Here is a 14911-nt window from a genome sequence, read left to right as displayed (position 1 = left end):
GTCACTAATATATATATATATATTTTAAGTAGGCTCATGTCCAACATAGGGCTTGAACTCACAACCCTGAGGTCAAGGTCTGAGTCAGATATTTAACTGACTGAGCCATCCATGTGTCCCAACTAATAAATTCTTATTAACCATTAAAATATTAATCATTAACATTCTTAACATGTAAACGGAAAAAGGATGAATGAAAATCAAAGTTTCCATTGGTCATAACTCACAGTGACTTTAGTTGTATGAAGAGTTCTTTCATTCTTTCACCTACAGGAATAGTCTGCTCAATTATTTGTACCACTGAGGGGAAAAAGATATGGGGGACTGTATTCTAAGTAATGTATACTTTGTAAATCCATTAATTATAGGATAGTTTTGCAGCCCTCTTTATTGGATTTTAAGTTTTATTTTTTATTTTTTTTAAATTTATTTATTTATTTATTTATATTTATTTTATGATAGTCACACACACAGAGAGAGAGAGAGGCGGAGACATAGGCAGAGGGAGAAGCAGGCTCCATACACCGGGAGCCCGACGTGGGATTTGATCTGGGGTCTCCAGAATCGCGCCCTGGGCCAAAGGCAGGCGCCAAACCGCTGCGCCACCCAGGGATCCCGGATTTTAAGTTTTATTTTTAACTACAAAAGTAATACCCACAAAGAAACATCACAAAGGGATGTGCAGGAGGTAAACAAAGCCCCACCCCCATTCTCATGTACGTATACATTTCTCCCCCAAAATGATATTAATATTATGACAAACATTTTCTACTCCCTTTTATAAATTAGTACCGGTTACAGATTATTTCAGAACAGTGATCTATCATAATTCCCTAAAACATCTCATTGTTGAATGTTTTGTTAGTCTCCAATCATTTATTAAAATAGATAACATTGGAATAAACATTCAGGAACACACTTTTTTGTTCTGGTTAAAATGATCTCCCTATGATAAATTCCCCAAAGTGTTATGCAAAATATTGTTATTTTTATGAATGTGTTGTTTTCTTTTTTTTTTTCTTTTTTTTTTTTTAATTTTTATTTATTCATGATAGTCACAGAGAGAGAGAGAGGCAGAGACACAGGCAAGAGGGAGAAGCAGGCTCCATGCACCGGAAGCCCGACGTGGGATTCGATCCCGGGTCTCCAGGATCGCGCCCTGGGCCAAAGGCAGGCGCCAAACCGCTGCGCCACCCAGGGATCCCCGAATGTGTTGTTTTCTTAACTTGATTACAAGTTTCTTGACAATTGGAAGCAAGTCTTTGTTTTTTGTTTTTTTTTTTAATTTTTATTTATTTATTTATTTATTTATTTATTTATTTATTTATTTATTTATTTATTTATGATAGTCACAGAGAGAGAGAGAGAGGCAGGCAGAGACACAGGCAGAGGGGGAAGCAGGCTCCATGCACCGGGAGCCCGATGTGGGATTCGATCCCGGGTCTCCAGGATCGCGCCCTGGGCCAAAGGCAGGCGCCAAACCGCTGCGCCACCCAGGGATCCCGAAGCAAGTCTTTGAAACTACTATGGTGGGCAGACCGTAGGGAAATCCCTTCCCTGTGGGTATGGGCAGGACCTGTGACTTGCTTCTAACCAATGGAATGCTGGAAAGATGATTAGATGTACACAATTAGTGGACAAGATTACACGAATCTTACAGCTGCTAGGAAATGAATTCTACCACCAACAACCTGAAGGAGCTTGGAAGTGGATCCTTCCCTTGGTCAAGCCTCTGATGAGAACTCATCCCTGACTGACAGCTTGATTACAACTTGTGAGACCCTAAGCCGGGGTCCCAGATAAGCCATGCCCAGCTACTTGACCCACAAAAATTGTGAGATAATCAATGTGTTTTGGTTAGGCTGGTAATTTGTAGTATTTGTTACACAGCAAAGAAAACAAATGGGTCCCCTAATATCCAAAATATCACCTTGTAATGAGAAAGCTCAGTGATTTTGTGATGATTTTGACAATCTAAAATTTTACCCCTTATTCCATATGATCACCATGCTGATTAAACACCTACATGTTTGATGAGAATTCCTGAGGTGCTTAAGCATGAGGCATTTAAAAAAAATCAATAGATTCATACTCTAAAAAAATAGAAAGAACCGTCTTCTGCTTTGTTTCATACTTATAGTCTACTGCTATAACTATCTTTCATTTGAATATGGAAGCTGTAAAAAGGGTCACAGCTGGGATGCCTGGGTGGATCAGCAGTTGAGCATCTGCCTTTGGCTCAGCGCGTGATCCTGGGGTCCAGGATTAAGTCCCACATTGGGCTCCCTGCATGGAGCCTGCTTCTCCCTCTGCCTATGTCTCTCCCTCTCTCTGTGTCTCTCTCATGAATAAATAAGTGAAATCTTAAAAACAAACAAAACAAAACAAAACCCAAACTATTGTATTTGTTATTATTGAAAAGAAGAATTCTTATCTTTAAAGAAGAGTCCTTCTCTTTTGAAGACACAAACTAAAATATGAAATGATACAGTGTCTGGGATGTGCTTCCAAACTGTACAAGGAGGAGAAAAAAAAAACTGTACAAGGTTGGCTGTGAGGTGGTAACTGCTGAATCTGGGTGATGGTGGGTATACTACATTATTCTGCCTTTTTAATGTTATCTGTTTAAAATGCCCATAGTAAGATGTTTTTTGAAGAGTGATCACTTTTAACACACACACACAAAAGAAACTCAAAGAAACAAACACCAGGGCTCTGATATCTTTGATGTTAACCATACTCTTTTTCTCTGTAGTACCGACTGGTCTTTTCTTCTAGAAATCTTCAGAAGATTTTTTTTTTCCCCTGTAGTTACTATCTTTCTGAGAAAATATGTTTGATCCTTGGTCTCTTGCCACAGTTATATTTAGATTTTTCCAACAACAGTTTTTTCAGATCTAAAAAAAATGTCATTTGAGCACTTGGATGAAAACAGGCCCAAGTTCAAAGAATTTCAAAAGAGAAACCGAGGAGAAAAAAGAACATGACTAAGTATTTCACTTTTTTTGGCTATTTCTTTGGCCTTTACTTTAGCCCTTTCTCACTTTAAAGTACTTCCTTTTTATTTTTTTTTTAAGATTTTATTTATTTATTCATGAGAGCGAGAGAGAGCAAGAGAGAGAGAGAGAGAGAGAGAGGCTGAGACACAACACAGGCAGAGAGAGCAGCAGGCCCCATGCAGGGAGCCTGACGTGGGACTCGATCCCAGGTCTCCAGGGTCACACCCTGGGCTTAAGGCAGTGCTAAACCGCTGAGCCACCCGGGTTGCCCTTAAAAGCACTTCCTAACGGGGATCCCTGGGTGGCTCAGCGGCTTAACACCCGCCTTCGGCCCAGGGCGTGATCCTGGAGGCCCAGGATCGAGTCCCACGTCAGGCTCCCTGCATGGGGCCTGCTTCTCCTTCTCTGTGTGTCTCTCATGAATAAATAAATAAAATCTTAAAAAAACAAAACAAAACAAAAAAAACCCCACAGTACTTCCTAACACTAAAATTCCAATTTAAAATATGAATGTTGGGCAGCCCTGGTGGCCCAGCGGTTTAGCGCCGCCTGCAGCCTAGGGCATGATCCTGGAGACCCTGGATCGAGTCCCACATCGGGCTCCCTGCATGGTGCCTGCTTCTCCCTCTGCCTGTGTCTCTGCCTCTCTCTCTGTGTGTGTGTCTCTATGAATAAATAAATTAAAAAAAATATGAATGTTCTTATTTTTAGGCCACAAGGCCACTGGCAGGTGAATGTAAAGAAAATAGGCCAAACCTAATAGAAATAAGGTCACAGGAAAGCAATAGTAACAAAAATAGAAATTATAAATTATATCTTTCATGCTGGCTCAGTAATATAGTCAGTTAGCTCCTGATGCTCACTAACATCACATTCAAATCACTGGTAAAAACAAGAAGGTATGGTCATGAGTTTCTGCAGGAGAATATAATGGAAAGGATGCAGGTCAAAACATGCTGTTTTTCCCTGGTTGGCGGAAGGATATTTTTAAGCTCATTAGTATATGTTGGCGGTTTAGAGGTAAAATTCCAGGGTCACAACTAAAAAAAAAAAAAAAAATCATTATCAGTTGCTTTGCCGCCCACTTGAGAGCAAACGTCACTGCAAAGAGAGGGAAAATCCAAGACTGCAGTGAGAAATTTGTAATTGAAAAGTTATGAATAAGTTGTGAATGCTTGACCAAACTATTCAAAGCAAGAGGCTAAATCAACTCTGCCAGAAAATGGATAAAGAAAAAATAATAATGGTAAGGATCAAGGAACAAGAATTCTTTCTGAAGAGAACAGTAAGTGGATGTGTCCTTTTAAAAATAGCCCAGTATCACTTCACAAAAAAGCAATTCATTCTCTTAAAATTTAGTATCAGGATTTGGTTCACTGAATTCTGCAAACCATTACAGAAATTGTTTTTATCTCTTACTCTTCCAACCTCCCTTATTTAACACCTGCTTAATGAAACTCGGCACTGCTCTGGTCGCCATCTTTATCCTTCTAGTCATAGATAGTTTTTGTCAAAGATGAAAGCTAATGTACACTTGGGAATCTGCCTTAGAGTTAATGCTTTAAGATCGTCTCCTCTATGAATCAACAAGAAAAAAAAAAAACTCAATGGAAAAATGGTCAGGAGTAATGAACAGTAAAGTCTGAGAAAGAAACCCAGTTGGCTAATAAACATCAAAAAATATGCTCAACTTTTCTATTAATCAGGAAAATGCAACTTCTAGAGACACAACCTTTCACTCATCAGACCATCTGATCATATAAAGTATGTGTGGGATGGGGGAAAATAAGCACTCCCATACAGGGGGGCCAGGATGCAGGCAATATGACCATGCCTAGTAAAGTTGAGGATGTGCACACCCCGGTGGTACAACAAATTTGCCATATGCAAACATTCACGCACGCACAAAGAGATCTGCACAAGGATGCTCGATTTAGCACTTCACTATAATAAGGAAAAACTGCAAACAGCCTAACTGTCCTTCAGTGGAGAAAACAGAGTAAATAAACAGTGGTTAAAAGGAATAAACTTGATCCACAGAGAGCTCAGGAACAACATGAAATGCAAAAGCAAGCTGGAGATGCACATGATGCCATTTATATAGCACTTTAACACACCAGCCAAAAGTACTAAAGATTACATATGAATATGTATATGTGTATGTAAAAGTATTAAAAATGAACTGTGACAATGTCATAGCAAATTACAGACTGCTTCAGGGGGACAGGAACAGGACTGGTGGTGGGAGGGACTGTACCATAATCTCGAATAATACTCCTATTTATATTATTAAAGCTCTGTTTCTTGGCAGTTGTTAATTCCAGGTGGTGGTAATGTGAGTGCTTGTTACATTACTCTTTGTCCTTTTCAATATTTTGGAATGTCTTCCTCGCCCCACAAACAACATACAGAAAGCTTCTGGAAGACACTGCATCCCCTCAGCACTTGAGAACACAATGTGGCTTACATTTTCACACAGCTGATGCCCTAGATGTCTAGTTTTCACTTTCTCATCTCATCACCTCATTTAAGCTCTTCACTCCTTAGAGTAGGATAAGGGTTTTCCATATACTAGTGGAGTGCAGGGGACCAGCTGGGCTAAAAGAAGCACTTAAAAACTGAGATCAGTATGATATTTTCTCAAGTTTTCTAAATAAAACTCAGTAAACGCTGCACAACTTTAAATATTGTGGCAGACTTACTTTAACAGGCTCTTTACTGAATGGAAGAGTGCTTGATTTGCAAGTATCACACTAAGCTCAGGGTTGTCTTTCTTTACCTGTGATGTGTCCGTTGTGCTCCTTGAGTTCATGAGCTTTTACCCACTGGCTCCCGTTCTTCTTATAGATGTGGACTTCATGATTATTGGGGCTAAGAGCAATCTCTGGAGAGAAAAAGTCAACAGTTAACACCTAAAGTTGAAACTGTTACCAAGAAAGAACTATGTTATAGTTTTTTTGTTTTGTTTTGTTTTGTTTTTAAGATTTTTCTTTATTTAAGTCATCTCTATACTCAATATGGGGCTCAAACTCACGACCCCAAGATCAAGAGTTGCATGCTCCACCAAATGAGCCAGCCAGGTATCCCAAAGGTCAGCATTTTAAAACCAGGTTCAAGGGAAGGACTAAGAAATGTTTCTTAAAAAATGGTTCCCAGGACATCTGGGTGGCTCAGTGGCTGAGCATCTGCCTTCAGCTCAGGGTGTGATCCCGGGATCCAGGGATCAAGTCCCACATCAGGCTCCCCTGTGGGGAGTCTGCTTCTCCCTTTGCCTCTCTCTCTCTCTGTCTCTCATGAATAAATAAATAAAATCTTTTAAAAAGTTCCTAATATTCACCCCGAAAAATTCCTTTTTAAAAAAAAATATTTTATTTATTTATTCATGAGAGACACACACAGAGAGAGAGAGAGAGAGAGGCACAGACACAGGCAGAGGGAGAAGCAGGCTCCATGCAGGGAACCTGACACGGGACTCGATCCTGGGTCTCCAGGATCACACCCTGGACTGAAGGCGGTGCTAAACCACTGAGCCACCCAGGCTGCCTGAAAAATTCCTTTTATGATTTTTACCTCTATTTGGAAACGATATTTTAAAATGTTTTGCAGAAAACTTGAATTTAAAAATTCATTTTATTGCGACGCCTGGATGGCTCAGTGGTTGAGTGTCTGCCTTCAGCTCAGGTCCTGATCCTGGGATCCAGGATCGAGTCCCACATCAGCCTCCTTGTGGGGAGCCTGCTTCTCCCTCTGTCTCTGCCTCTCTCTCTGTGTTCTCTCATGAATAAACAAATAAAATCTTAAAAATAAAAAAATAAAAATTCATTTTATTAAAGATATATACAATTGTTAAGATTCTAACTAGTAAGAATTAAACAATGTTATCATACTTTGCTGATATAATTTTTAGCCCATAGTAAATATATTTGACATTTTTAGTTCACCTGTCCAACATTATTAGCAATAAATATTTACTTTCTATTACAATTTCTGAAATACTGACAATAGCTCCTATATTTTCATTACTGCTACATGGATCTAGGTTGGAACTATTAATTTATCAAAAAAAAAACCTTGATTCTGCTCATATAATACATCAAAGCTTTCCTTTATAATAAAGCCAGTATGAATCACAAAATTAAAAAAAAATTTTTTTAAAGATTTATTTATTCATGAGAGACACAGAGAGAGGCGGAGACATAGGCAGAGAGAGAAGGAGGCTCCCTGTGGGTAGCCCAATGAGGAACTCCATCCTAGGACCCCAGAATCATGACTGAACCAAAGGCAGACGCTCAACCACTGATCCACCCAGACCCAGGTACCCCTAAAATTGTTTTTTAAGAGAAATCTCTTGGATCGATTTGAAATATTAAGAATATACATATATGATAGATTTCATTTGAATTTATATTGATTTTTCCTCCTTTATAGTTCACTCATTAAAACAAACAAACAAACAAACAAACAAACAAACAAAAAAGGGTGCCTGGGTGGCTCAGATCATGATCCCAGGGTCCTAGGATTGAGCCCTATATCACGCTCCTTGTTCATCGGGGAGTCTGCTTCTCTTTCCCCCTCTCTGCTTGTTCTTTCTGTCTCTATCAAATGAATAAAGTATTAAAACAAAACAAAAAGAAAAACAGTTTTTTAAATATATTTTATTTATTTATTCATAAGAGATCCAGAAAGAGAGGCAGAGACACAGGCAGAGGGGGAAGCAGGCTCCACGCAAGGAGCCCAATATGGGACTTGATCCTGGGACCCCAGGACCATGCCCTGGGCTGAAGGCAGGTGCTAACCTGTTGAGCCACCCAGGCATCCCCAAAACAGATTTCTTAAAATTAAAATTAGGATCTATGATCCAGACTTTTCTTTTTTTAAAAGGTTTTATTTATTTATTCATGATAGACATAGAGAGAGAGAGAGAGAGAGAGAGAGAGAGAGGCAGAGACACAGGCAGAGGGAGAAGCAGGCTCCATGCCAGGAGCCTGACGCGGAACTCGATCCCGGGACTCCAGGATCGCGCTCTGGGCCAAAGGCAGGCGCCAAACCGCTGAGCCATCCAGGAATCCCCTGATCCACACTTTAGAACAATCATTTACTAGCTTCCACCTTCTACTCTATTACCTTTCCTTTCCCTCCTTAGGAAAGTTAACATCTGTTTTACAAATGAAATTGTGGAACCAGATAAGTATCTAGCTCTAAAATCCTAAGTCTTTAAGTACTTTCTCAAAATCAGTTATACATATTTCTCTAAATTTCTAAGATGTTCACAGGGATTTCAAAAGTCAAATCCAAATCTAAACCTCAAAAATGCTACAAATTTTAAATTATAACAAAAATCTAACTTAAATCTAACTTAATCTTAACTTAAAAATCTAACTTAACTTAATCTAAGTTAAACTTAACTTAGTTTATCAAGTAGTTTGAGAACAATATGAACTTTGTACTAAAAATTGGAAATACTCCAAAAACCCATTTTTCCATGGGAATGTAGAGACAGAAGACATAGGAAACTCAGCTATGCAGCTCTGTGAGACGATCACAAAACAGAAGCTTTAGATTTACCATCTTGTTAAGTTTCAATCTACATGGTAGATTGAAAGCAATCTCTATCAAATTCTCAATTTGCTTTTTTGCAGAAATTAATAAGCTGACCCTTAAATTCATATGAAAATGCAAGGGGCCTAGAAGAGCCAGAAGAATCTTGAGAAAGAAACACAAAGTTGGAACTCACACTTTGCAATTACAAAACTTACTACAAAGCTACAGTAACCAAGACAATGTGGTCCTGACATTAGGATAGACATAAGATCAATGGAACAGAATTGAGAGTTCAATAAACCTTCACATTTACACTCAATTTATTATTGACAAGGGTACCAAGACAGTTCAGTGAGGAGAAAGTAGCCTTTAACAAATGGTGTTGGGACAACTGGAGAGTAACATTTAAAAGGATGAATGGGCCCCCTACTTCACATCTTATATAAAACAGCCTGGCCGCTCCACAAAATGTTAAACATAGTTACCATATGACCCAGAAATTCAACTCCTAGGTATAAACTCAAGGGAAATGAAAACGTGTCCACATAAAAACTGGTATGTGAATGTTCACAGCAGCATTATTCATAATAGCCAAAAAGTGGTAACAGCTCCATGTCCATCCAACTAATGAATAAACTGATGAAAATATGGTATGTCTAGGGGGTGCCTGGGTGGCTCAGTTGGTTAGGCATCTGGCTCTTGATTTCGGATCAGGTCACGATCTCAGGTCGGGGCTCTATCTCACAAGTTGGACTGCACTCAGCAGGGAGTCTGTTTGAAGATTCTCCTCCCCGCCCTTCCCCTAACTTGGATTTGTGCACACAGTCTCTCTAAAATAGATAAATCTCAAAAAAAAAAGTATGTCTGTATAGTATTATTCGACTATAAAAGGGAATAAAGTACTTGTACATGGAACAACATGGATAAACCTTGAAACATTACAGTGAAAGAAGCTAGATGCAAAAAGCCACATATTGTATGATTCCACTTGTACAAATGTCCAGAATATGCAAATCAATGCAGACAAGAGTGAGTAGTTGCTGAAGACTTGAAGTTTTTTTTTTTTTTAAGATTTTATTTATTAATTCATGAGAGACATGGCGGGGGGTGGAGCAGAGACATAGGCAGAGGGAAAGGCAGGTTCCCCGCAGACAGCTGGATGCGGGACTCAATCCCAGAACCCCGGGGTTGTGACCCGAGGCAAAGGTAGCCACACAACCACTGAGCCACCCAGGCACCCAAGACTGGATGTTTTTTTTTTTTTTGTTTTGTTTTCTTTAAGATTTTATTTATCTATTCATGAGATACACAGAGAGAGGGAGAGAGAGGCAGAGACACAGGCAGAGGGAGAAGCAGGCTCCATGCAGGGAGCCCGATGTGGGACTCGATCTCAGGCCTCCAGGATCACGCCCTGGGCCGAAGGCAGGCACTAAACCGCTGAGCCACCCAGGGATCCCCAAGACTGGAAGTTTTGAGCAAAACTTCTAATGGGTAATAACTGCTAATGTCAGTTTTTTTTTTTTTTAAAGACTTTATTTATTTATTTATGAGAGATACCGAGAGAGAAGCAGAGACAGAAGCAGGCTCCAGGCAGGGAGACCAACGTGGGACTCGATCCCGGGTCTCCAGGATCACGCCCTGGGCCGAAGGCAGGCGCCAAACTGCTGAGCCACCCAGGTGTCCCAGTCTTTTTGGAGTGACAGAAAATACTCTGAAACTAGATAGTATTATTTCATAACTGTGAATATACTAAAAACTGCTCACACATCTTTTAAATGGGTGAATTTTATGTTATGCAAATTATAGCTCAATAAAGCTTTATTTTAAAGAAGTGAATATAATTTAATTTTAAAAAATAACGGGATCCCTGGGTAGCGCAGCGGTTTAGGGCCTGCCTTTGGCCCAGGGCGTGATCCTGGAGACCCGGGATCAAATCCCACGTCAGGCTCCCGGTGCATGGAGCCTGCTTCTCCCTCTGCCTATGTCTCTGCCTCTCTCTCTTTCTCTCTCTCTGTGTGACTGTCATAAATTAAAAAAAAAAAAAAAAAAAAAAAAATTTTAAAATAACTTATGGGTATACTACTACACTTCTGTTTTTAGGGTTTTTTTTTTTTTTGGCCTTTGCTTGTTGTACTGTGCCTATTTCTGAGAGTCTTCTCTCTCTCTCCCTTTTAAAGATTTTATTTATTTATTTATTTATTTATTTATTTATTTATTTATTTATTTATTTATTTGAGAGACACACACACACACATACACACAGAGGGAGAGAGAGAGAGAAAGGCAGGCAGAGACACAGACAGGCAGAGGGAGAAGCAGGCTCCATCCAGGAAGCCTGATGTGGGACTCGATCCCGGGACTCCAGGATCACACCCTGGGCCGAAGGCAGGCGCCCAACCGCTAAGCCACCCAGGCATCCCCTAAGAGTCTTCTCCATCCCACTGTAGTTGGTTGGAGCAAGAAAACGAGAAACTCAAGCTTATTACAAATAATACAGTAAATATTAGCTAAGACTGCTCTTAGTACATCAGGAATAAGTATACACCTCTGTAATAGCTTATTCCTAGGTCCTAGTAGTCTGACTAAATGCTGGATGACTGTGACATTATACAACCATTCCAGACACTGGTTTCTTAAGGCAATGAAAGATCCCTTGACATAAACCATTTTCCAACTGGTACTGGGGAAAAAGATATGGACATGGAGCCAGAAGGCTTAGATCTAGCGATGGCTCTGACATCAACCACTACCTTCCTTCTACTGGAAACTCTAGGCCTTGGTTTCTCTTATCTATAAACCAAACAACTGACCTAGTTTCCTTCCGAATTCATGTCCGTGCTCTTTTCACATGTGAAACAAATATGTGATCCCTAAAAAAGTGCCTACATCTAAAAATATCAAGGGCACCAAAATAAGGAAGTAAAGTTAATAGCATACTTACGGGTACGATCCCTGTTCCAGGCATGACAGGTGATTGGCTCTAGTAAAAACTGATGCAGGGACATTATTCTTAGTGTTTTCAAAGGATAGAAAGCTGTAATAAGCAACAGAAAAAAGCATTTAAAATGGGAGGCAAAACAATTTCGGTTGTCTGGGGACAAATAAAACACTACTGTTCGATGAAAAAATCAATCTCAATGTCAAAACTTAATCACTTAAATACCACAATCACTGTAATTACCAATGTATACTTTATTCTGCCAAGGGCCATCAAGGGACTCAAAAACTGTAAGTTAAAGATTGTTGGGATACAGGATATTCACAGTCTCAAATTATCATCTCACAGATTACTTACTAATTTAAAAGAGAAAAATGAACCTTCACAACAAAAAACTCTGGCAGTCACCATCTTAACCAAAGAATCACATTTATCATCAAAAAGAGCAGTGGGCTGGGGATCCCTGGGTGGCTCAGCGGTTTGGTGCCTGCCTTTGGCCCAGGGCGCGATCCTGGAGTCCTGGGATCGAGTCCTGCGTCGGGCTCCCGGAATGGAGCCTGGTTCTCCCTCTCCTCTGCCTGTGTCTCTGCCCCTCTCTCTCTCTTTCTCTCTGTCTATCATAAATAAATAAAAATAAATTTAAAAAAAAAAAAAGAGCAGTGGGCAGTCCAGGTGGCTCAGCGGTTTAGCGCTGCCTTCAGCCCGGGCCTGATCCTGGAGAACCGGGATAGACTCCCATGTCCGGCTCCCTGCATGGAGCCTGCTTCTCCCTCTCCCTGTGTCTCTGCTTCTCTCTTTCTCTCTCTCTGTGGGTCTCTCATGAATAAATAAATAAAATCTTAAAAAAAAAAAAGAGCAGAATAATCAAATCTGATGGGCTTCCTAATGGGAGGAAACATGAAGTGCACATGATCATTTAGAAATAGTGACAACTAATTTATCAACCAGACCAGAATATGTTTAAGAAAGCAAAAAGAGGGATCCCTGGGTGGCGCAGCGGTTTGGCGCCTGCCTTTGGCCCAGGGCGCGATCCTGGAGACCCGGGATCGAATCCCAGTGCAGGCTCCCAGTGCATTTCTGTGACTATCATAAATAAATAAAAATAAATAAATAAATAAAAAACTTTAAAGAAAGCAAAAAGGGACACTGTTATGTTATTATAACAGATCACAAGACTATCCTGGAGAAACCTAATAATATGGCAACCCATCTGTCAAATATTTCTGCCAAACATATTTGCTCTAAATCCAATAAAAATCTAGGGGATCCCTGGGTGGCTCAGTGGTTCAGTGCCTGCCTTTGGCCCAGGGCGTGATCCTGGAGTCCTGGGATCGAGTCTTGTTTGGGCTCCCTGCGTGGAGCCTGCTTCTCCCTCTGCCGGTCTCTCTGCCTCTCTCTCTCTCTCTCTCTCTCTCTCTCTCCCTCTCTCTCTCTGTGTCTATCATGAATAAATAAAATCCTTAAAAAATAAATAAATAAATAAATAAATCCAATAAAAATCTAGACCTACTTCCTTGTTTTCTTTCTTTCTTTCTTTCTTTCTTTCTTTCTTTCTTTCTTTCTTTCTTTCTTTCTTCTTCTCTGTTTAAAGGAAATAAAGAGGAGTGAATTTTTTTTTAAGATTTTATTTATTTATGAGAGACACAGAGACAGAGACACAGGCAGAGAGAGAAGCAGGCTCCCTGTGGGTAGCCTGATGTGGGACTCATCCCCAGACAGGGATATCAAGGGATTAGTTATGCAGCACAAATGTTATAGGTAATGAAAATAGGTTTTCGTTTTCTCTTAAAAAAATTATTTATTTATTTTTAAAGATTTTATTTATTTACTCATTAGAGACAGACAGAGAGAGAGGCAGAGACACAGGTAGAGGGAGAATCAAGCTCCATGCAGGATGCCCAATGTGGGACTGGATTCCAGGATCACACCCTGAGCCAAAGGCAGACACTCAACCGCTGAGCCACCCAGGTGTCCCGTGATCTATATTTTTAAAATAGTCATAAAAAGGGATCCCTGGGTGGTTCAGTGGTTTGGCGCCTGCCTTTGGCCCAGGCCATGGTCCTGGAGTCCTGGGATCGAGTCCCACATCGGGCTCCCTGCATGGAGCCTGCTTCTCCCTCTGCCTGTGTCTCTCTGCCTCTCTCTCCATGTCTCCCATGAATGAAGAAAATCTTAAAAAAAAGTCATAAAAGACACATTTTGTACAATAAGGAAAATATCAATTTGTACTACATACTACATAACAATTGGAATTATTTTAAATGTCTTAACTATACCTGTTTGCGGTTACATAGGAGCATGTTCTAACTCTTAGGAGATAAAGATGATAAAGTGTTTAAGAGTGAAATGTTTAGGGGTGGTTTTCTGTAATTTATTTTCAGTAGTTCAGGACAAGTAGATATACAAAGAGCAAACCTGGCAAAATGTTAACATAAATCTACACAGAGGGTACATTTTACAGGTGTTTGTTTACATTGCTCTTTAAACTTTTTAATGAAAATGAAAAGCAGGAATCTGTGACACATCATTAAATTAAAAATCAAATAAAATTCTCTATTTCGGGGCACCTGGGTGGCTCAGTGGTTGAGCATCTGCCTTTGGCTCAGGTCATGATCCCGGGGTCCTGGGATGGAGACCCACATTGGGCTCCTGACAGGGAGCCTGCTTCTACCCCTGCTCACGTCTCTGCCTCTCTCTCTGTGTGTCTCTCATGAATAAATAAATAAAATCTTTAAAAAATTTTTCTATTTCATAGACACCCAAACCAAAGCCACCAAAGAGGCAACCATTACCTGAAATGAGATTTTTTTTTTTTAAAGCAGCAAGATCCCCCATCCCTTTATTATTTCTAAAAGGCACTCACACAACACTGAAATTTCAATCCACTTCAGCACAAGTGTTTAACCCAGGGTGGAGACGGAATTGTATGATAGGAATTCTCATGTAAATAGGAAACAAATGGAAAGGACACCAGAAGGTTATGAAGTGATCAGAGTTCAGCAGATAAAGCAAAAATCAATCTCAGTGGAAAGCAGAAGAAATGTCTCTGTTAATTGTTGTAAAGGAATCCAAAGGTCAAAAAGAGATTAAGTGCACCCTTAAATAAAACATGGTATCTTGAACTGGCGGAGAAATGTCCATGTTTCATATTCTGTTCTAAAGTGGAGATATTTAGCTCACTGGTTTTTTACTTATATGTTCCAGAAAGCAAACTGCAACTCACAAGTAAAGAAAAAGCATCTAACTGGAAATTTTTAAAAAATGTTTTAAATAAATTCAAATGAGGCTGCTTAACATGTTTTTTAAAACATAAACTTCCAGATGCTCACTGCATGATTCTCTTTTTATATCTGATATCAGATGCTTACCCATCACAACAGGTTTTACTCAGTTACTCAAAATAACATACTGTGTCATAAGTATCTCCTTAATT

The 14911-nt window shown here is 39.8% G+C and overlaps 1 protein-coding gene across 2 annotated transcripts in view; it reads right to left on the bottom strand.

Moving 5' to 3' along the window:
- Positions 1-14911, bottom strand: part of ARPC1A (actin related protein 2/3 complex subunit 1A) — a 33889-nt gene that overhangs the window by 15161 nt on the left and 3817 nt on the right. Inside the window, exons 2-4 of one of the 2 annotated variants that reach the window (XM_055340592.1) lie at positions 12989-13059; positions 11482-11574; positions 5779-5883 (exon numbers count right to left, since the gene is read on the bottom strand). In XM_055340592.1, coding sequence (XP_055196567.1) covers positions 5779-5883; positions 11482-11545 — 169 coding nt within the window. In that variant the 5' untranslated portion in view covers positions 11546-11574; positions 12989-13059. The remainder of the gene's footprint in view (positions 1-5778; positions 5884-11481; positions 11575-12988; positions 13060-14911) is intronic. The other variant, XM_055340591.1, reaches the window with a different exon arrangement.

Source organism: Nyctereutes procyonoides, unplaced genomic scaffold, assembly GCF_905146905.1.
Source record: "Nyctereutes procyonoides isolate TBG_1078 unplaced genomic scaffold, NYPRO_anot_genome, whole genome shotgun sequence".
NCBI classification, from domain to species: Eukaryota; Metazoa; Chordata; class Mammalia; order Carnivora; family Canidae; genus Nyctereutes; species Nyctereutes procyonoides.
The sequence above is the reverse complement of the archived record's forward strand: the minus strand, read 5'-3'. Positions and strand labels throughout refer to the sequence as shown.